Here is a 21,473-nt window from a genome sequence, read left to right as displayed (position 1 = left end):
AACTAAAGGATAAGTTTATTTGGGTACAAAATAATTTTGAGATCCATGCTTGTGAGGGTCCTTCAAAAGTTCATGAAAAAAAATGTTAATTGTAAAAAATTTGCATGGCTTTCAAATTCTTTTTTTGGGGCCAAACTAAGTTTAATTCCATGTCTCCAAAAGGTTTTTGGTGTACCCTTGTATACATAGACTGATTTCTGGGTTCATTATTCATGAATTCCTGGGTTGTTTCCTGTGGCACTGACACCTTGTTTCATTTTCCTTGACATTGTTTCAGCACAGGTTTCCTAGCAAATAGAGCCTTAGGCAGGCATCAGTTGTGATGCAAGGTGATTTATTATCCATCTGGCCAGTGCTTCACAAACAAACACAGCTCCGGCACCTCATCCCGTGAGACGGATCCAGACAAGTTTATCCACAACTGTTGGCCTTCTTCCTTCCAATGGCCTCTTCCAAGAGACAGAACTCTGCCAGCTTTCTCTTGGTGAACACTTTTTGTCACCCCAGGAAGAGCTCCTGGCTGTACCACCTTGGCCCTTTCAAGTCACATGGGAGCCAGATCCCAGGACCTGCAGCGTGGTGCATCAGCTGTGTCCAGGGGTGGTTACAGTGTGAAAGCAGAGGCGCCGGCTTGTGTGCTCAGAGAGAGGACCACATGGGCCTACATACAGCCAGTCAGGCTGGTGCACAGGGCCTGGGAGACTGGTGAGACCAAGAGAACCGCAGGTGGGCATATGAGGTGCTGGAAATCTATGGGTTACTTTGCTCTAGGTAGGAAGTGGCGGTTACATTCCTCTGTTGGAAGTCTTACTGGTATTCCCTGAAATTATAAATTAATTTAGAGATAGAGTTGATGACTTTACATTTTTAATTGTGTCATTTATGGGCATAGCTTCTATTTAGATCTTTAATGTTCTGTGAAAGATTGTTACTTTATGTATTATGCATTCTTTATGAGTAATTTCTTAATTATATATTTTTGGCTGCCATGATGTATGCTGTTTCCTGTCCTGCTTTCTAATTGATTTGCTGTTATATGTTATTTATTTTTCCTCTTGTGGTATTGAGTTTTTAGCAGGCAGATCTGTTGAACTTTGTTTTTGAGTTTGTACTTGAATTTTATATATCTATATAAGACACACTGTCTGAAAATAAAAGCAAATCTGTCTTTTTCCTCCAAATCGTTATTTATAATTTTTCTTTGGTTCTTGCTTTGGCCAGGACCTCAGTATCACGTTGTAGATACTGTAGGAAAAAGCAATTGAGACAATTTTCCCACCATTGAAGATACCATGTCTCATTTCTCAATTAGAAAGTCTTTGTTAGTTTAAATATATAACTTTTAGTTTTCTAAAAAGCCTTTTTTTCTTAAAAAAATCATATGTAGATAAAGTCTTTTTGGAACTTTGCTGTTCTGTATCTAGCAGGATCAAATGATTCTTTTTATTTTAGTCTGTTAATGTGAATTAATAAGGCAGATGTGTGTTTTGAACTATGTGATTTTGGGGCAAACACAACTAGGGGCAGCATTTTCTGCCCCATTAGATTTAGCTACTTAGTATTTTATTTGGAAATTTCTCCCCGGGGGTTTCTAACTAAACTTGTCCTCCCGTTTCTTTTCCTGTCCCTATTGAATTTTCACTGAAAAATGATCTATTTCCTTTGATTGTTGCTTATAGCCCTTGCCTAGATTCCTGCTAACTATGGTCTGCTTTTTAACTTGTTGAACTCTTTATTGAGTGGCACATTACGCCTTTGACTATAATGTAAATTAAAAATAGGTTATCTCAAAAATAAATCTCAAAAAAGAACAGTGATAAAGCTGCTATAAAGGAAGGTTAAATACTAGAAAGTAATGAGCTGGGTCACTTTTCCTCTGTTTTCCTGAACAGCTTTTGTGAGATGCAGCAGTATTCTTGAGATTTTCACAGTGTTTCCCAGTGAAAGTTTCTACGCTTTGAGCCTTAGAATATGGTAGAACACGGCAGCTTTTCCAGTTGTTTAATATTTAAATTTTTGTTTAGCGGTTATTGAATATCTAGGCTTTCTTTTTCCTGCCAATGTTCACACTTCACATCTTCTCTAGGAATTCATGCTTCATTGATCATCTTTCAGTTTATTGGCATATTATTATTATTATTTTGCCAGGCACAGTTAGACAGTGAGAGAGAGACTGAGAGAAAGGTCCTCCTTCCATTGGTTCACTCCCCAAATGGCCGCTACAGCCGGCGCTGCGTGGATCCGAAGCCAGGAGCTGGTTACTTCCTCCCGTTCTCCCATGTGGGTGCAGGGACCCAAGTACTTGGGCCATCCTCCGCTGCCCTCCCGGGCCACAGCAGAGAGCTGGACTGGAAGAGGAGCAACAGGGACCAGTATCTGGCACTGCAACTGGGACTAGAACCCAGGGTGCCGGCGCGCAGGCAGAGGATTAGCCTAGTGAGCCACGGTACCGGCTGGCATATTATGTTTATAATTAAAAGTTGTATCTGAAGGCAGCAGGTGATCAGAAAAAGGGGGGGAGGAGGGGAGAGGAGGTGAGGGGTGGGGAGGAGAGAGATGGGGGGGTGAGGGGAGGGGAGAGATAGGGAGGGGAGGGGAGAGAAGAGGTGGGGAGGGGAGGAGAGGTGGGGAGGGGAGGAGAGGGGAGAGCACAGGTGGGGAGAGGAGGAGACAGGTGGGGAGAGGAGAGGAGGGGAGGGGAGAGGAAGGGAGGGGAGAGGAGGGGAGGGAAGAGACAAGGGAGCATGTGACGCTGAAGAGAAGGAAGGATGACCTGCACAACCAGAGGATGTGTGCGATGGACAGACCTGCGGCCTCACCGAGATAAAAACATGAGGGTTGGATTAATGTCTCTGTAACTTGATGCAGACGTCCTGGGTGTTCAGTCTTTCCTGGGGTTTAGCAGATAGACCATAGGCCTTGTGTTTCTTTACACGCTTAGTATAAAGATCATATGCCTAACTTCATAATTAGCATCTCTCTCTCTCTCTCACCTCAGGTACCCAGGCAGAGAATTCTCTTACATTTGGTAACTTTAAAAAAGTTTTAAGCATGGAATTTTTTTGTCCTTCTCAATGTTTTGATAACATGTTCCTTTTTAAACAAAATTTATTTTTTAAAGATTTTTTATTTGACTGGTAGAGTTATAGACAGTGAGAGAGAGAGACAGAGAGAAAGGTCTTCCTTCTGTTGGTTCACTCCCCAAATGGCCGCTACAGCCTGAGTGCACCAATCCGAAGCCAGGAGCTAGGAGCTTCTTCTGGGTCTCCCAAGCAGGTGCAGGGGCCCAAGGACTTTGGCCATCTTCTACTGCTTTCCCAGGCCATAGCAGAGAGATTGATCGGAAGTGGAGCAGATGGGACTTGAACCAGCACCCTTATGGGATGCTGGCACTCCAGGCCAGGGTGTTAACCTGCAGGGCCATGGTGCTGGCCCCGAATCCAGGACTTGGGCAATCTTGTACTGCTTTCCCAGGCCACAGCAGAGAGCTGGTTTGGGAGTGGAGCAGCCGGGACTCAAACCGGTACCCATATGGGATGCCCGTGCTGCGGAAAAGGAATTTAACCCATTGCTCCACAGTGCTGGCCTCATCTTTTTTCTTTCCTTCTTTCTTTCCTCCCTCCCCTCTCCTCTCGTGTCTCCTCTCTCTTCCTCTTCCCCTTCTCTTTCTCTCTCTTCCCATCCTAATGGTAACACAGTGAAGTGCTATCTCTTTATGGATTGCGTGTACATTTCTCTTGAGCTTCTTTGCCTGTGCTGATTGACCATTTATCTATCTTTTTAAAAGAAGTACCCATTTAAGTTTTTTTTTTGTCAATTTTTAAATTGGATTGTTGTTGTTTTGCTGAATATAGGAGTTCATAGATTCCAGATATTACCTTCTTATCAGATAATTTACAAATGTTTCCTCCCATTCCATGGTTACCTTTTTCTCTGTTGATTATGCCTTTTGGTGCTTAGAAGTTTCAAATTAAGATACAGTCCAGGTTTTTTTTTTTTTTAATTTTTGTTATGTTTGCTTTTGGTGTCATATCCAAGAAATCACTGCCGAAGTCAGTGTCATGAAATTTTATCCCTGTGTTTCCTCACTAGAGTTATATAGAGGGGCCGGCACTGTGGTGTAGCGGGTTAAAGCCCCAGCCTGTGGTGCTAGCACCCCATATGGGCACCTATTCAGGTCCCAGTTACTCTGCTTCCGATCCAGTTCTCTGCTGTTGCCTGGGAAAGCAGTAGAAGGTGGCCCAAGTCCTTGGGCCTCTGCACCCACGTGAGAGACCCGGAAGAAGCTCTTGGCTCCTGGCTTCAGATCAGCTCAGCTCCAACTGTTGTGGCCGTTTGGGGAGTGAACCAGAATAAATCTTTAAAAAAAGTTCTGTAGATTTAAGCTCTTACCTTTGGCTCTTTTTTTTTTTTTTAACGATTTATTTATTTATTTGAAAGTTACACAGAGAGAGGCAGAGGCAGGGAGAGAGAGAGGTCTTCCATCCGCTGGTTCACTCCCCAAGTAGCCACCATGGCTAGAGCTGCACCAATCAGAAGCCAGGATCCAGGAGCTTATTCCAGGTCTCCTACACGGGCACAGGGGCCCAAGGGCTTGGGCCATCTTCTACTGCTTTCTCAAGCCACAGTAGAGAGCTGGATTGGAAGTGGAGCAGCCAGGACTTGAACTGGTGCCCATACGGGATGCCGGCACTACAGGTGGTGGCTTTTACCCGCCAAGCTACAGTGCTGGCCCCACCTTTAGCTCTTTAATCCAGGTTAAACTCAGTGACTGAGGGCAGTTACTGCCACACTTTTGTCTTTTGTTCCTCTCACCCTGGTTCACACTTCTTTTTTTTTTTTTAATAAAGATTTATTTATTTATTTGAGAGAGTTACAGACAGTGAGAGGGAGAGACAGAGAAAGGTCTTCCTTCCATTGGTTAACTCCTCAAATGGCTGCAATGGCCAGAGCTATGCCTATCCGAAGCCAGGAGCCAGGTGCTTCTTCCTGGTCTCCCATGTGGGTGCAGGGGCTTAAGGACGTGGGCCATCTTCTACTGCTTTCCCAGGCCATAGCAGAGAGCTGGATGGGAGGAGGAGCAGCCGGGACTAGAACCGGCGCCCATACGGGATGCCAGCGCTGCAGGCCAAGGATTAACCTACTGCGCCACGGCACCGGCTCCCACACTTATTCTTTATGAACTGTGTCTTCGCAAGATAGGACCCACTGTTTTTAGTTAGACTCAATGGTTTTTTTAAAAATGCAATGCAGATACAGTCCAGTTGGTATTCTGAGAGCAGAAGGCAAACACAAGCTAAGGAGAACAGAAGCCAAAAGATCAGAGACCAGAGAGGTTTTGGGCTAGGTTGCGCGTAAATTTCTATTCCAGATTCTTGCCTTTTACTAAGAGAAGAACTCTTAAGTATAGGCACAAACACCATACTCTGCTGATAAGGTTTAATTACAGAGTGAGAATACACAGGCACATGAGGCTTTAGGGAGGGACTTCCGCACCCTGCTCACTAGGGGTCAGGAGGAGAGAGGGGCAGGGGGCTTCTTGTGAGCTTAGAAAAGGGGAGTGGTCACATGGTACTGCCCCCAGGTCCCAGGTAGGCATGTACATCCTAGCGGGTCATCTGGTTGACAGGTAGGTGGGTATGGTAACACAGAGCAAGGGAGGTGTGGCTTCCAGCTCTTGGACTTAAACTATCTATCTAACTTATCCCATATCAGGGACTCCAAAAAATGAGAGTTCTTACTTTCTGTGTTTTGCGCTGAGTTCATGGCATTGCATCAGAGATATCAGATCCTGGGAAAAGCACTGTCAGTTTGGGTGGCTACTGGAAATCTCTTTTATTTTGGGGCTGAAGGTGGGGGATGAAATGTGTGAGAAGGGGCTTCCACCAGCAGCAGCCATTCTGGCTTAAGTGGTGGGCAGAAGAGTCCCTTGGTGGCATCAAGGGCTTTTTGTTTTATCTTTTAAAGTCATGATCCATTTGTTGCAGAACTTGGCAGGAAAGGCTGCCTTTTGGAGTAAAGGGAAGTGAACGGAGAGGCGTGATTCTGCCCTTGTTGGCATTTTGCTGCGAGGCTGTGGATCTCAAACAGGTGCAGACATCTGGAGGGCAGGCAGCGAGGGCAGCAGGTCAGAGGGCATTGGGAAGCTTCCCCGGGTGGATACGGAGGAGTTGTATCTGACCGACAGCTAAGCTCTTGGCTTGGCGTGTGGCAAGAACTGACAGTGCCCAGGCGGTCCTGACATTCGGTGAAGGCTGACAGACCTGTAGACCACCTGCGATGGCATCCTGAGCTTCCTGTGTGCCAGCAAAGAGTTGCCATTTTTCTGTTTCTTTTTAAAAATTTTATTTAAGTTACACGAGTTTCATGTGTTTCACATATACAGATTTAGGAACGTAGTGATACTTCCCACCCTCTCCTCCCTCCCGCCCATGCTCCAACCCTTCTTCTTCCTCCCTCTCCCGTTCCCACCAAGAAACAAAGTTCAAAATGAAATACTTTCTGATTTTCATGAACTCTTAGGGAAGGCCTTTGTGGTGTGGGTTCCTGTGGAATCAGATGATGACAGAAGTTAACTTTTGATCTCAGTCCTTTCCAAAACTTCTCATTTGAGAGGTAGAGAGAGAGAGAGAGTGAGTGACAGCGAGTACGAGAATGAGTGTGAGAGAGAGAGAAGGGGAGAGAGAGAGCTGCCTCCCACCCACTGGTTGACTCCCCAGATTCCCACAACAGCCTGAACTGGGAGCCGGGAGCTTCATCCAGGTCTCACTCGTGTGGATGACGGGAACCCATTACTTGAGACTTCTGTTGCCTTCCAAGGTCTGCATTGGGAGGAAATAGAACCCAGGCGCTGTGATGGAGATGTGCTGTCTTCACTGTTCGGCCAAATGCCCACCCCCTCATTTAGTCTTTTTTTTTTTACATTAATGGGTATAGCATATATGTTAACATCTGGATAGAAGTTTAGCACTTCATGGTCAAAACCCATCTCCTAGGCAGATGTAAGAACTTTAACCTCTTAGATTTGTGGTTCTTTTACTTTAGAAATGTGCCGAGTGGTAGAAAAAGTATGGTAGCTGTTCTGACAACATGTTACATCATGAAGGAAGATGGATTTCAAAAGAATTCAGATGTTTTGTTCACACCTTTCTCACATGCTGTGTCTATGAAGCAGGAGAATTCATAAATTCTTACCTGTTTCTATCTGAATTATGTGCTGTTCCTCTGTGCTTAGTGTTGCTGTTGTTGGTTCTGGTTGAACTGGGAAGTATTTTTCTAGGTTATGTTATCCAGTAGAGCCGTGGCAGTAAGGTTTGCAAGGCTAAAGTGAAGCAGAAGCTGTTTTTCTCCCAAGACTCCTTTGCTGGCAGCAGACATGAAGAGATCCAGCCTGTCCTTGCCATCTGAATCCATCATTGAGCTTGTCTTCCAGGAGCAGCCTTGGATTTCTCCCCGGACGCTGGGCTGGTCACCACATGCAGGCACCTGTTTCCCATGCACCTGTCCATGCTCCTCTGTCTTCCTGTGGGGCCTAGGTGTGCTTGGTATGGCAGAGCTAGGTCAGGAGTCCCCTCTCTGATTCTTCCACCCACTTCTCCAAGTCCATCCCTTCCCTAGGTCCTCTCCCAACTCTGTGCAGCGTGATTCCTAGAATCCCTTAACCCTCAAGAGTGATGATGGAGGTCTGCTCCTTGACTGACATGTCGTCTAATTCAGCTTGCACTACACCTTGGGTTCACCTAGATGTCAGTACAAGGCGCAGGTGTTTGGCCTTGCACTGAAGCTGCAGTTGAGATGCCTGCACCCCAAATCATGAGGTTTTATCCCTGGCTCTGGCTCCTGATTCCAGCTTTTTGCCAACACAGACCCTGGCAGGCAGCACAAGTCCTTGGTTCTTGCTGTCTACATGGGAGGCCGGCATTGAGTTCTCAGCCTCCTACTCCTGGCCCTGGCCATTGTGGACAACTGGGGAGTGATCAGCAGATAGAAGCTCTGTCCCTCGCTCTCTGTCCATCTCTGCCTCTCTCAAAGATATAATTTTTAAAAAGTCTAAAATGATTTTGTATAAGAAACTTGCTTAAAACATACTTCTTTTTCATTTGTTTGAAAGGCAACGAAGGAAAGAGAAACAGACATAGAGAGATTTTCCATTTGCTGGTTCACTCTCTAAATTCCTGCAATAGCCAGGACTGGGTCAGGCACAAGCCAGGAGCCAGGAGCTCAATGTGGGTCTCCCACATGAGTGGCAGAAACCCAGCCGTTCGTGCCTTTACTTGTTGCCTCCATGGTGCGTATTATCAGGCAGCTGGAATTAGAAGCTGAGTTGATTCCATCTCAGGTACTCTGGTATGGGAAGAAGGTATATCAAGCTATGGCTTAACCACCACATCAAATGCCCACCTGTTTTTTTTTTTTTTTTAATCATTGCTAAATTCTATTTTTAAATAAATATTTATTTATTTATTTGAAAGGCAGAGTTACAGAGAGGCAGAGGCAGAGAGAGGGAGAGAGGTCTTCCATCCACTGGTTCACTCCCCAGATGACTGCAACGGCTGGAGCTGAGCAGATTCAAAGCCAGGAACCAGAAGCTTCTTCTGGGTCTCCCATGAGGGAGTCCAAGCACTTGAACCATCCTCTACTGCTTTCCCAGGCCATGGCAGAGAGTTGATCAGAAGTGAAGCAGCTAGGTCTCTAACCGGTGCCCAGGCGGTGGCTTTACCCACTACACCACAGCGCTGGCCCCACTAAATTATTTTCTTATTTAAAAAAGAATACATTTTAAGAACAAACACATATCTCTTACAAGATAATACTTTTCCTTGGTGTTTGATGCTAAAGTTGTTTGGGCTTGTAATATAGGTGCCTTAGTGTATTCCAAGGTATTAGCATATAACAAGCATTTTGCCTTTGAGTGATTCCTGCAGTATTTTGGTTTGTTGGTTTGCTGCCTAGACTACTGAAAATTCATATATAATCTTTGAAAAAGAGTAGCTGTTGAATGTTAAAGCTGACATGTTTGTGAGCCACCTTTGTTGTAGCAACCAGGCAAGTTTAAAATAGTTTTTGCCGTTCAAAAAGTATTTAAGTGTTATAGTCTTTTAACAAAAAAGTGCAATATTTTCCTTACACATGATTTCAGGGTTTATATCATTGTTTCATGGACATTGTTGCTTGTGGACATCAATACGTAGGTACTTTGAAAAGTCTGTGGAAAACAGAATCAAAAGATAAGTTTATTTTGGTGCAAAACATTGAAATCCATGAACAGTTTTGTTTTTGTGAGATGCATTATCCATGAATTTCCTTGAAGACCCCAAGTATTTTCAGAATCTAATATTTCACATTATGAGCTGGAGGTTAGGTTTTGCATTGCTTGCGTAAGGGTCATTTTCATATTCCATTGAATAAACAAAATTTCCTAATTTTTTTTTAGAGCTAGTGGAAATTAGTTTTCTCACTGAGAATGTTTTGGGCAAGTGTACCCTGTTAGTGAAATTTGTGTGCACTGTTGATTGCCAGGATCCGGAGGTGGACTGAAATGTAAAATAGTGGCAGTTCTCTGCTTACTGTATTCTCCAGAGTCTGTCATGCCATTGCCCAGGGTTTTCAAATCATGGTAGCAGCAGAGTAATTTCTATCTCTAACCTTCCAGTAGATAACATTTTTTTTTTTTTTTTTTGACAGGCAGAGTGGACAGTGAGAGAGAGAGAGACAGAGGGAAAGGTCTTCCTTTTGCCGTTGGTTCACCCTCCAATGGCCACCGCGGCCGGTGCGCTGCGGCCGGTGCACAGCGCTGATCCCATGGCAGGAGCCAGGTGCTTCTCCTGGTCTCCCATGGGGTGCAGGGCCCAAGCACTTGGGCCGTCCTCCACTGCACTCCCTGGCCACAGCAGAGAGCTGGCCTGGAAGAGGGGCAACCGGGAAAGAATCGGTGCCCTGACCAAGACTAGAACCCGGTGTGCTGGCGCCGCAAGGCGGAGGATTAGCCTAGTGAGCCACGGCACCGGCCCCAGTAGATAACATTTATACACTCTGTTGCATTTCTTTTTTGTTTATTTATTTATTTATTTTTGACAGGCAGAGTGGACAGTGAGAGAGAGAGACAGAGAGAAAGGTCTTCCTTTGCCGTTGGTTCACCCTCCAATGGCTGCCGCGGCCGGCTCTGTTGCATTTCTGCAGCTACAGATGGATGAGTGGTGGGGGTGTTTGACTCCTTTCAGTAAAGGTGGTGAAGAGTGACCTGAAATAGGCAACAGTTGGAAAGGATTCAGCCCGTGGAAGGAAGTCTGTCTGAGGGAGGGACCCTCTTTGATGTGATTGCCACTTAGTGTTGTGGTGCCTCTCAACTTCATATCTACCCTGCTTTGCTTTGTGGGCCCTGGATAGCTCTCTCTCTCTCTGCTCTGTCAGCAGAGTGCTGTAGGGACCTTGCCTGCTTGCAGGGGCTTCTCTTCCTGATTCTGATGGATCCTATCCCTGCTGCTTCACAGCTGCCTTTGCCATGGGGTGGCACCTGGTGGAGTTACCTCTGTCGCAGCTGCTTGCTCCCAGCTCTGCCCCCGCACACCTGCTGGAGGTTTTCCTGCCTTCCAGTCCTGGCCTGCAGCTCTGTGCCCACCAGTGTTGGTTCTCCAGTCCCCTAGCAGTAGGCTTCTAGCTTGTCAGCCCCACGTCTGTCAGTCTCAGGCTGGTGAGTGTTCTGGTGTGGGCTCCCAGCTGCCAGTCTGCATTGTGGTTTCTGATGTACTGGTGCTGGCTTGCTCACCCTGCTGCACCATCAGCCCTGTTCAGGTCATGAAATCTCTCGGGCACCTGCTGGTTTGCAGCCATACCTTTTCCCATGAGGTCTGCCCCTCAGCCTTGGAGAGGGTATGCACCCTTCCCTGGGTAGCCTTTCTGACTAAAGATTTTTTTTTTCAAATTCTTTGTCATTCTTTTGTAGTAGTCAAACCATCCCAAGTAGTTAATGCTTTCTACAGTGGGTCTTCAAAATGTTCATGGAAAATGCGTGGTAGGTGAGAAAAGTGTGCAAGGATTTCAGTTTATTTTTGCAACAAAATAAATTACCTTTGAATTTTTTTCCATGACCTTAAGAAAATTATTTCTCCCATTGATGATTCAATCCATAAATGCCTGCAACAGCTGAGGCTTGGCCATTTGGAAGCCAGGAACCTGGCTCAGTTCAGGCCTCCCAAGTGGGTGGCTGAGACTCAACTACTTGAGCCATCCCTCTGCTTCCCAGGGTGTACATTAGCAAGAAGCTGGAATTGGGAGCGGAAGCAGGACTTGAACCCAGGCACTCAGATATGGAATGTGGGCATCCCATGTGACAAATGACCTGCATGACCTTTTTGCCGTACCTTGCATTGAATCTTCTCTTTGCAGCCTGCACAGCTTGTGACTCCCCGGTGACTGCTGACTGGTAGCTTTCCCTGTGAGTTCAACTCTCGGTTCCTGTAGTGAGAAGGGAGATAGCTACTCTGTTTTTGTGCAGGGAAATCAGAGCGTGGAGCTTGCGGCTACTACAGTAGATGGGAATGAATTGAGGGGGATGTCCCAGAATTTAGGGGAGCCTAGAGGAGGGAGGCAGGCGCACCTGCCTATGGAAATCATGGAAAAGTGTTCAGTGACTCTTAAACTGTGGGCACCTGGAACAGGGCTCTCAGGGACACAGGTGGAAACATTAGTCCCAGAAGCATGAGTAGGAGGCTGTAAGAGGTGAGCAGCGATTTCAGGCACTCATCAGAGCGGAGGCAGAGTTCAGAGTTCAAGTCATGCTGTGCCAAAGGGAATGTGGCAAATATCTTTCACTTTTCATTGATTATCAAGAAAAGACTACACCTTAGGTGTAAAGACCACTTCCCTGGACACACTCAACACCCTTCGGAGGAAGTAAACAGGATCTGTAGTCCATGCAACATACCTATAGTGTTAAGTATGTAGTGAAAACTAAGTAAATATTTTCAAAAGTGAGTCATGTCCGGACTGGCACTGTGGTGTAGTGGGTAAAGCTACCACCTGTGGTGCCAGCATCCCATTTGGGTGCCGGTTCAAGTCCTGGCTGCTCCACTTCCTGTCCAGCTCCCTGGTAGTGCACCTGGGAAAACAGTGGAAGATGGCCCAAGTGCTTGGGCCCCTTCATCTGTGTGGGAGGCCTGAAAGAAGCTCCTGGCTCCTGGCTTTGGATGGGCCCAGCTCTGGCCATTGTAGCCATTTGGGGAGTAAACCAGTGAATGGAAGATCTCTCTCTCTCTTTCTGCAAATCTGCCTTTCAAATAAGCAAATAAACAAATCTTTTTTAAAAAAGAAAAAAAATGTGAGTCATGTTAAGAAAATAATCTCAAAAAGGACCAAAATGCTGGCAATAGCAGTATAGAACTTTTAAAATAATTATATTAAGTGGGTTGAAGAATCCATAAGAAAAGGTCGATGTAATAGATGAGAAGGAAGGAGTTTAAAGACTAACATGGAAAAGGTAAAATTACAAGAATCACATGGAAATCATAGAGATAAAAAACACAAACATAATATCCTGAATAAAAATGTAATGGACCCACTGGCTGTGACTACCAATGGACTGAAGAACGGATCAGAGAACCTGAGTGTATGCTGGCTTTCAAGAAACTAACGTGTACCCTTCCTGTCATCCATCACCTTCCCATCACTTCTGCTTATTCTGTAGGTTGCAGCAATCAGAGATCAGCCCACATACAGAGGGAAGAAGACACTCCTCACCCTCCAAGCATCTGTGGCTGCCTGCGATCTAACACAGCCCTAATGTAACAGCAGGGTGTGTGTAATCAGACAGATTTGAGTTCCTGTTACTTTGTTATTGCTTGGGATTTGCTGCACTTCTGAGTATTGACGTTTCTCCCCCCCCTCCAAAAGAAGATATCTCTCTTGTTGGTTAGAAATATATAGAAATAGGCCGGCGCCATGGCTCACTAGGTTAATCCTCCAACTGCGGTGCAGGCACCCCGGATTCTAGTCTCTGTTGGGGCGCCGGATTCTGTCCTGGTTGCTCCTCTTCCAGTCCAGCTCTCTGCTGTGGCCCAGGAAGGCAGTGGAGGATGGCCCAAGTCCTTGGGCCCTGCACCCGCATGGGAGACCAAGAGGAAGCACCTGGCTCCTGGCTTCGGATCGGTGCAGTGTGCCGGCTGCAGCGTGCTGGCCATAGCGGCCATTTGGGGGGTGAACCAACGGAAAAGGAAGACCTTTCTCTCTGTCTCTCTCTCACTGTCTAACTCTGCCTGTCAAAAAAAAAAAAAAAAAAAAAAGAAATATATAGAAATAGAAGAAAATTAATGAACCTTACATATTAGTATTCAGTTTGTTCAATTCCTACCAAAATGTTACATGTATATATTTTTAAAGATTTATTTATTTATTTTAGAGGTGGAGTTGCAGAGGCAGAGAGAGTGAGAGAGAGAGAGAGTGAGAGAGAGAGAGCACAAGTGAGCAAAACAGTGAGGAGAAGGTGGTGGTCATCCATTCTCTGGTTTACTCCCCAAATGACCTCAATGGCTGGAGCTGGGTTGATCCGATCCAAAGCTAGGAGCCTGGAGCTTCTTCTGGGTCTCCCATGTGGGTTCAGGGGCCCAAGGACTTGGGCCATCCTCCACTGCTTTCCCAGGCCATAGCAGAGAGCGGGATTGGAATTGGAGCATCCAGGACTTGAACCAGCCCACATGGGATACCAGTAAAGCGGCAGCTTTACCTGCTACACCATAGTGCTGGCCCCGCACATAGATTATTTTTAGATTATTATAGAAACTGAAATAAAAAATTAATTTTTGTAGTTTTGTGATAGATTTGTAAGTAACCTGGAATTTTCTGTTTCTGTAAAATTTTGCTCTTTTCTGGTTGCGATTGCACATGTTACTTAGTTTGTCTAGGGTCTGTAAGTTGTCAAATAAATAAGAAGATATTAGCAGGGCTGGCGCTGTGGCAGAGCTGCAGTACCAGCATCCCATATGGGCACTGATTTGAGTCCTGGGTGCTCCACTTCCGATTCAGCTCTTGATGTGGCCTGGGAAGACAGTAAAAGATGGCCTAAGTCCTTGGGCCCCTGCACCCACATGGTAGACTCTGAAAAGGCCCCCGGCTCCTGGCTTTGGATCAACACAGCTCTGGCCATGTGGCCATCTGGGAGCAAACCAGTGGATGGAAGACCTCTCTCTCTCTGTCTCTGCCCCTCTGTAACTCTGCCTTTCAAATAAATAAAATAAATCTTTTTTTAAGAGAAGATATTAACACCAATATAACTGATCAAATCATTTTATCTCTAAAAATTATGTATAAAACAATAAATAGCTTAGAATGAGTCCAGGTGGTTATGGAACACAAATGTACTTATCATGCTGAATGAACTGGAGCATCCAGCAGTTATCTGCTCAAACAAGCCACTGTTTGAGTGGGCGTCCCCTTTGCTGGGCCACCCTGCCCTGTTGCCAGGCTATCCTAACACCCACACTTTCCCACCTCAAGCCTGTGCCACCATTGATACTAGGGACCATCATCAGTGGCCAGCAGTGAGGATGCTGAGAGTCAAGAATGGCTTTCTTGTGTTTCCAGCTCAGTGACCTTGAACAATGCAGGTCACAGACTGTAGTTTCTTGCTCTTTCTCCACCTGTAAATGAAGGGTTTGGACTAGAGTCTCAGATTCTTTTTAGCTCTGACTTGATGACCCTTTAGCATACAGAATTAAAATATACTTAAAACAAATCATCTAATTCTTGATTTAATGGCATATTCCTTCCTTACCCTAAATTAATTTTTGCACAGCAATTAGATATTAGGATGTGTTATTCACTGAACAGAGGAATAAATAAATCCCTGCCCTGAAACTTAGAGCTATTTGTCCTCTGCATTGACTGCATTTCTGATTTGGGCATTTGTTGTAGCCAAGATACTTTACCCCTCCCAAAGATGTACTTATTCATTTGAAAGAGAGAGAGAGAGAGAGAGAGAGAGATTGAGAGAGAATTTCCATCTGCTCTCCCCAAATGGTCATAACAGCCAGGTCTAGGCCAGGTCAAAGCCAGAAGCCAGGAAATACATCTGGGTCTCCCATGTGGGTGACAGGGGCCCAAGTACTTGCGTCATCTTCCACTGCCTTCCCAGGTTCATTAGCAGGGAGCAGATTGGAAGCAGAGCAGCCAGGACTCCAACCGGCCCTCCTATGTGGGCTGCTGGTGTTGCAAGTGGTGGCTTAACCCACTGTGCCTCCACACTGGCCCTGCCAAGCCTTGTGGCTATGGAAGTTGGGAATCTGAGTAAACTGGGGATCGGTTGGGAAGGAGTGCATACACCTTTTTAAGACTTTTAGGTTACTTGAAATTGATTGAAATGGTCGGTTCTCCAGCTTTGCCCTTGGGTGCCCTTCCCTTGCTAAGTTGTCATGGGATTCTTTGAGTTATATTAGGGGAAGGGAAACCAGCTCATTGAAGATGCACTCTGTGGAAGTCACAGCCACTAGTCTCTGATACTCTCATATTTTAGATAAGAAATCAAGGTCTATGCACGGGGTAGGTATCTATAAAGTGGCAAAAACGTGGTAACATTTGAATTCTGATGCTAATACGTGCTACATTCCCTGAAACTGAGTCTTGAAGTAGTGACATGGTGTTATTCTAATGCATTTTGAGGATGCGTGCAGATCAAACATAGAATTAGGAATATCTTGATGATAAGGTTGGTAGCCAAATATGAAAAGGCTCATATTTCCTTAGCTGGCTAGCTGGGAGTCCGTTCAGCAGTGCGTCGTTAATAGCATACGGTCTGTCTTTATAGCTGTGTAATTTTCATCCTCCTGGTGTAACTTTGTGGAGTAGTCCTGTTGCCCTCAGGGTACAAATGCGTTTGGAATATATGAAATAAAAAAAGTCGACTCACTCCCTTGTTTTTTGATGGCTGCAGTTCCGTCGGGGGGAGGTTCAGGAACCTCCCATTAAATGTATGTGTTTCATGACACCAAATCCCTTTCTTGGAAACATGCCCTTTCCTTAGCCACAATAGTCTTGAGGGTAATAAGAAAGCTACAAGGAAAAATTTGATGTCTTCCATCCCCCAGAAGAGCTACAGATGAACTTTCCCTCCTTTCCCCTCGGTAATCTCACATTTCTTTGTTAAGTTAAAAAAGTTAAAAAGAATAAATGTCCAAAGCCTCCTTAGACAGATGAAGACGAGTTACATCATTTTGTGCAGTGTGTGTGTTCCCTACCACAGAATATTAAATGGAATTAGGAGTACCAGGAAGTCACTCAGACTTCTCCCTTTCATTGGAAGCAGGCTGGTCTCTTTGCTGCATTCCTGATTCAGCTGGATTGTGGAATGCACACATGTCCTTTGTTTTCAAGCATATTACAAGTCATGTTGTATCATGTCGCAGTGTTATACAAAGCAGGCTGAAACGCTATGTGCAGAGAAAAGCTCAACTATTCGTTCATTGCTGCATTTTCAGTAGATTGCAGGTTTTATTCATGCCATGATTTTACTAATACAGATGGAGGAATTTATTCAGTTTTATTTGTAAAAGGGATATCCATCTCTTTTAAGAGCTTGGGGTCACCTCTTAGTTGTATCCTTGCAATGTAACCCAACAGTGATATGTTTTTGGTAACATATTTTTGTCAAATTGAACTTAATTCAATAATTTTTCTTTTTTAAAAGATTTATTTATTTATTTGAAAGGCAGAGTTACAGACAGGCAGAGGGAGGGAGAGAGAGAGAGAGAGAGAGAGAGAGAGAGAGAGAGAGAAATCTTCCATCCACTGGTTCACTTCCCAAATAGCCTCAACATTCAGGGCTGGGCAAGGCTGAAGCCAAGAACCAGAGCTATTTCCAGGTTTCCCATGTGGGTGCAGGGGCCCAAGCACTTGGGCTGTCCTCAGCTGTTTTCCCAGGCACATTAGCAGGAAGCTTTTTGGAAGTGGAGCAGCCAGGACACAAAGAACTGATGCCCGTATGGGATGCCAGCACTGCAGATGGTGGCTTAGCCTGCTATGCCACAGCGCTGGCCCCAGCTGTCTTATTTCATTTCCTATGATGTCCTCTATGTTCATCCATCCTGCTGCAGATGACAGACTTCTGTGACTTTTGAAGGCCAAAGGGTCCTGTGCTCTGTACAGGACACCACATTTTCCAGCCCCTTTGCCCTCTGAGAAGCACTCCATTTCCTTGTCTAGACTACTGTGATTGATGCTTCAGGGACGATGGGAGTGCAGATAACCAGGGTTATTGTTCATCTTTGTGATAATAGCCATTCTAACAGGCCTGAGACAATCATCTCGTTGTGGTTGTAACTTGCATTTCTCTGATGAGCCGTATTTAGACTTTTTAAAAATGTCTTTTGACTGTCTTTTGAGAAATGCCTATTCTGGTCCTTTGACCACTTTCTCGATAAGGTAATTTGTTTTCTTGTTACTGAGTAGTTTGATTTTCTTGTATATTTCTTGATATCAGCCCCTTGTTTGATGGAGGATTTGTATATATTTCCTCTCAGTCTTTGTGTTGTCTTTCCACTGTTTCCTATGCTATGCAGAAGCTTCTTAGTCTGATATAATCTCATTTGTCTACTTTGTCCTTGTTGCCTGTGCTTTGGGATCTTATTCACGAAATCAGTGCGTGGACCATGGTCGTGGAGCTTTCTCCTTGAATCCTTCCACTCATTTCCTGATTTCCTGTCTTATGTGTAAGTCTTCAGCAAATGTTGAGTTGATTCTTACATAAAGCTTGAGACCAGGGCCCATTTTCACTCATCTGCATGTGACTGTCCAGTTTCCCCAGTATTATTTGGTGGAGAGACAGTCTTTTCCTCATTCAGTGTTCTTGGCACCTTTACTGAGAATCAGTTGGCTGTAAGTGTGTGGATTTACTTCTGAGCTCTCCATTCCATTCTATTAGTGTAAATGTGTGTTTTTAGGTTGGTACTACACTTGATAGGTTACAGTATTTTTGTAGTATATAAAGAAATGTGATGGTGTGGCGCCTCCTTGTTTGTTCTTGCTTAAGGTGGTTGGCCATTTGGAGTCCTTTCGCATTTCCATGTGAATTTTAGTATCCTTTTTTTTTTCTTCTAATTTTGTGAAGAATGATGTTGATTTTTTTGATAAGGACTGCATTGAATCTATAGATTTCTTTGGGTAGTATGGACATCTTAACAGTATTACTTTCAATCCATGGACATGGGATACCCTTCAATTTGTTTCATCTTCAGTTTCTTTCATTAACATCTTATAGTTTTAAGTATACAGATATTTTGCTTCCTTATCATTAATTCTTAATGTTGTATTAAATCTTTTTTTGGACATGCTGAGCTCGATTCTACTTATTGTGTGACTGTTAGCAGATTATTTAACTTGTCAATCTCAGTTTCCTGTATCTGCTCAACAGTGCTAACGTTAGTATTTGTCCATGTGTTTGTTGGGAAATTTGAATGAGTTAATCTGTGTAGTGTTCATGATGCCTAAGTATGTACATAATATTACAAGTATGTGTTGGCTGTTATTATGTACAAATATCTCCATGACAGTAAACTGCAATCAGTTTTGACTACCTGTGTGCAGGTTGACTGGATGTTGGGTGGCTCTGTAGCTGCTTGTCTCGTTGTGGTAGGGGAGATTCCACAGTCAGGGTAGGGCTCAGGTTTTCTCTGTTCCATCTGGAGCCCAGGCTGAAGGGATAGTGGTAGTTCCCCAGGACAGGTTTTTGCAGTATTGGTAGGAGGTGTGAGAGAACAGTTGGTAATATGTGATTCTTCATAAGTAGCACATATGGATAGAACACACTGACACCCTTTCTTACTCATATTCCTTTGGACAATGCATTCCTTGTGACCAAGCCTAATACTGGCACATTGAGCTGGTAACTTCACATCTGCAAAATGGTGTGAGTACCTAGGAGGAAGAAAATGTTAGGATCAGTAATCCAATCTACCATAGTGTTAAACAAACACCAGCTGTGGCTTCTGCTGTTCTTCTTTTGATTATTCCTAACATCTTTCCTTTTCCTTTTTCTCTTGCCATGAACTTTCAGGCATAAACAAAGTAAGTGCTGAACCTGTAACATTCTTGTGGTTTTAGCAGCATTATGAGCTTGACTGTCCACATTTCTTCTTCTCCACCAATATAAGCCCTTTTTCTTATACTCTGGCTTAATTTCAACCCCTTAGTTGCAGTTTAAATACAAGTAATCTTCAGAAATTTGATGGAAAATGTGGATTATGAGAAAAGCTATGCATGGACTTCACTTTTTTATTTTTCTGTCACCAAAATATAATTATTTTAATTTCATTTTTATATGAATTCACATAGTACCCTTTAATTAATTCTTAGGAGTCCTTCCTATCTATGGTTTTTCATATTCTTTTCCAAATCTCATTTGTAACACATGTCTCTCTGTAACCCCTAGTTGCCCTGTTTACTTCTTTGATCCTTTATCTTTCTGCAGTGTGCAGTCCATGGGGCAGGAACATTGTGTCTTTCACTGTATCATCCTCAAGGCTGAGAAGGTATCTGGTACACGATAGCCACTCAATAGAAAGAAATAGAAAGAAATGATGAAAATAGTTTTACATTTTTACTTGAAAGTTATTATCTTTCTTGTGTGCCTAGTTTTGGTGTGACAGTATTTTAAATGTTTATTAAATAACATATTAAGGCATTTATGCATATAAAAATGGAGAAATAGTGCTTTAATATGGAACTGAGTTTAGCAGTAAGTAAACAAAGCCCTTTTTATATAATGAAGGAGAGGATTAAAGGAAATCATTTGGACTATGCAGGAAAAAGAAAAAAGAAAAACAAAACACCTGGATAAATGTCCCAGGTCTATCAGCAGATTGCATGTACTCTTAGTTATTTTCCTACATATAAAATGGGATAATTCTACTTATTTTATAAATGTTGGAGGGCTGTGAGTTCCATTATAACAGAGTTACCAAGTCTAGTGGTCTGAGTATCAGGTGCTGATTGCAGATGTGTCTGTCCTATACTTTTTTTTCCCCATCTGGATAATCTGTCATTGTTAAAAGTAGGGTGTTAAAGTCCTCATTTATTTTTGTATCGGAGCCTATGTCTCCCTTTATATCTAGTAATATTTGTTTATTATATGTGTGTGTGCTCCAGGGTTGGGTAGTAATTTGCATAATTATTTGCATTACTATTTGCAGTAGTAATGTCCCCTTGCCCCCTTGATGACTTGTTTCCTTTATCATTATACAATATTCTTTTTTTTTAAACAGTTTTTGACTTAAAGTGTATATTTTATCAGATATCATTGTAGCTACTTGTGCTCACTTTTTTTTTTCCCACTTGTGCAGAATCTTTTTCCATCCCTTCTCGTTAATCTATGTGTGTCTCCCACCAGTGAAGGTAGCAGATAGGTGGGTTTTCTTTTATTATCTGTTCAGCCAGTTTATCTTTTAATTGGGGAAATTTAATGCACTTACTTTCAACATTATAGATAAGTAAGAACTTGTGAATTTTTTTATTTGTTTCTGCTTGTTTTGTATATCACTTGTTCTTATTTTCTTATTGGTTATTTTTGTGATTTGACAGTTTTCTGTAGTAAAAAGGCTTGATTTTTTTTCTCTTTCTGTATCTGCTCTACCAGTGAATTTTATACAGTTTGTTTCTTTTTATCATTGTAATCCAGTTCTAAATGTAAGACTCTCGTGGCATTTCTTGTCAGTCTGGTCTATGGTGATCAATGCCTTTAGTCTTTGGATGCCTGGGAAAGACTTCGTTTCTCCTTCAATTTGAAGGACAGCTTTGGCTGGGTGTGGGAATCTTGGCTGGGATTTTTGTTCTGTCAAGACTTGGACTGTGTCATCCCAGTCTGTCCTGCCCTGCAGGGACTCTACTGAGAAGTCTGTCGACAGTCTAATGGGAATTCCCTGATATGTGGATTTGGTATTTTCTCTTGCTCTTTGTACAGCTCTCTCTTTGTCTCTGCTTTCTGACAGTTGGATTGCTGTGTGTCTGTGTGGGAATATCTTTGAGCTGAATCTTTTTGGGAAGCTTGGAGATTCTTAAATGTGGATGTGCATACCTCTTCCATGATTAAGGAAATTGTCAGCAATTATTTCATTAAATATACTTTATGTCCCTATCCTTAGCTTTTCTCCCTCAGGAACTCCCATAATGTGAATCTTTTTTTTCACATAATCATGTCCCACGAGTCCTGTAGGCTGTCTTCACTGTTTGTCATTCTCTTTTCTTTTCCCTCTGGGTAATTTCAGAAGACTTATTTCAAATTCTGAGATTCTTTTGCTTGATCTAGTCTTCAGCTGAAACTGTCTATTGTATTTTTTATTTCCTTTATTGGACTCTTCATTTTCAAAATTTCTTTTTTTGTTATCTCTTTATTAAGTTTCTCATTTAGATTGTTAATTGATTTCCTTATTTCTTTGAACTAACTATTTCTAAGAGCATTCAGTTGTATTTTGCTAAGTTTGCTTAAAATTGTTATT

The 21,473-nt window shown here is 43.5% G+C and overlaps 1 protein-coding gene across 9 annotated transcripts in view; it reads left to right on the top strand.

Moving 5' to 3' along the window:
• Window positions 1-21,473, top strand: part of CRPPA (CDP-L-ribitol pyrophosphorylase A) — a 325,693-nt gene that overhangs the window by 47,959 nt on the left and 256,261 nt on the right. Inside the window, exon 4 of one of the 9 annotated variants that reach the window (XM_089315169.1) lies at window positions 12,683-12,832. The exons of 7 other annotated variants lie outside the window; for them this stretch is intronic. In XM_089315169.1, coding sequence (XP_089171295.1) covers window positions 12,683-12,778 — 96 coding nt within the window. In that variant the 3' untranslated portion in view covers window positions 12,779-12,832. Of the gene's footprint in view, window positions 1-277; window positions 1,182-12,682; window positions 12,833-21,473 lie in introns of those variants that run through there. One more of the 9 variants, XM_089315172.1, reaches the window with a different exon arrangement.

This window comes from Oryctolagus cuniculus, chromosome 16 (assembly GCF_051225735.1).
Source record: "Oryctolagus cuniculus isolate XC-2025 breed Fujian yellow rabbit chromosome 16, ASM5122573v1, whole genome shotgun sequence".
Classification (NCBI taxonomy): Eukaryota; Metazoa; Chordata; class Mammalia; order Lagomorpha; family Leporidae; genus Oryctolagus; species Oryctolagus cuniculus.
The sequence above is the reverse complement of the archived record's forward strand: the minus strand, read 5'-3'. Positions and strand labels throughout refer to the sequence as shown.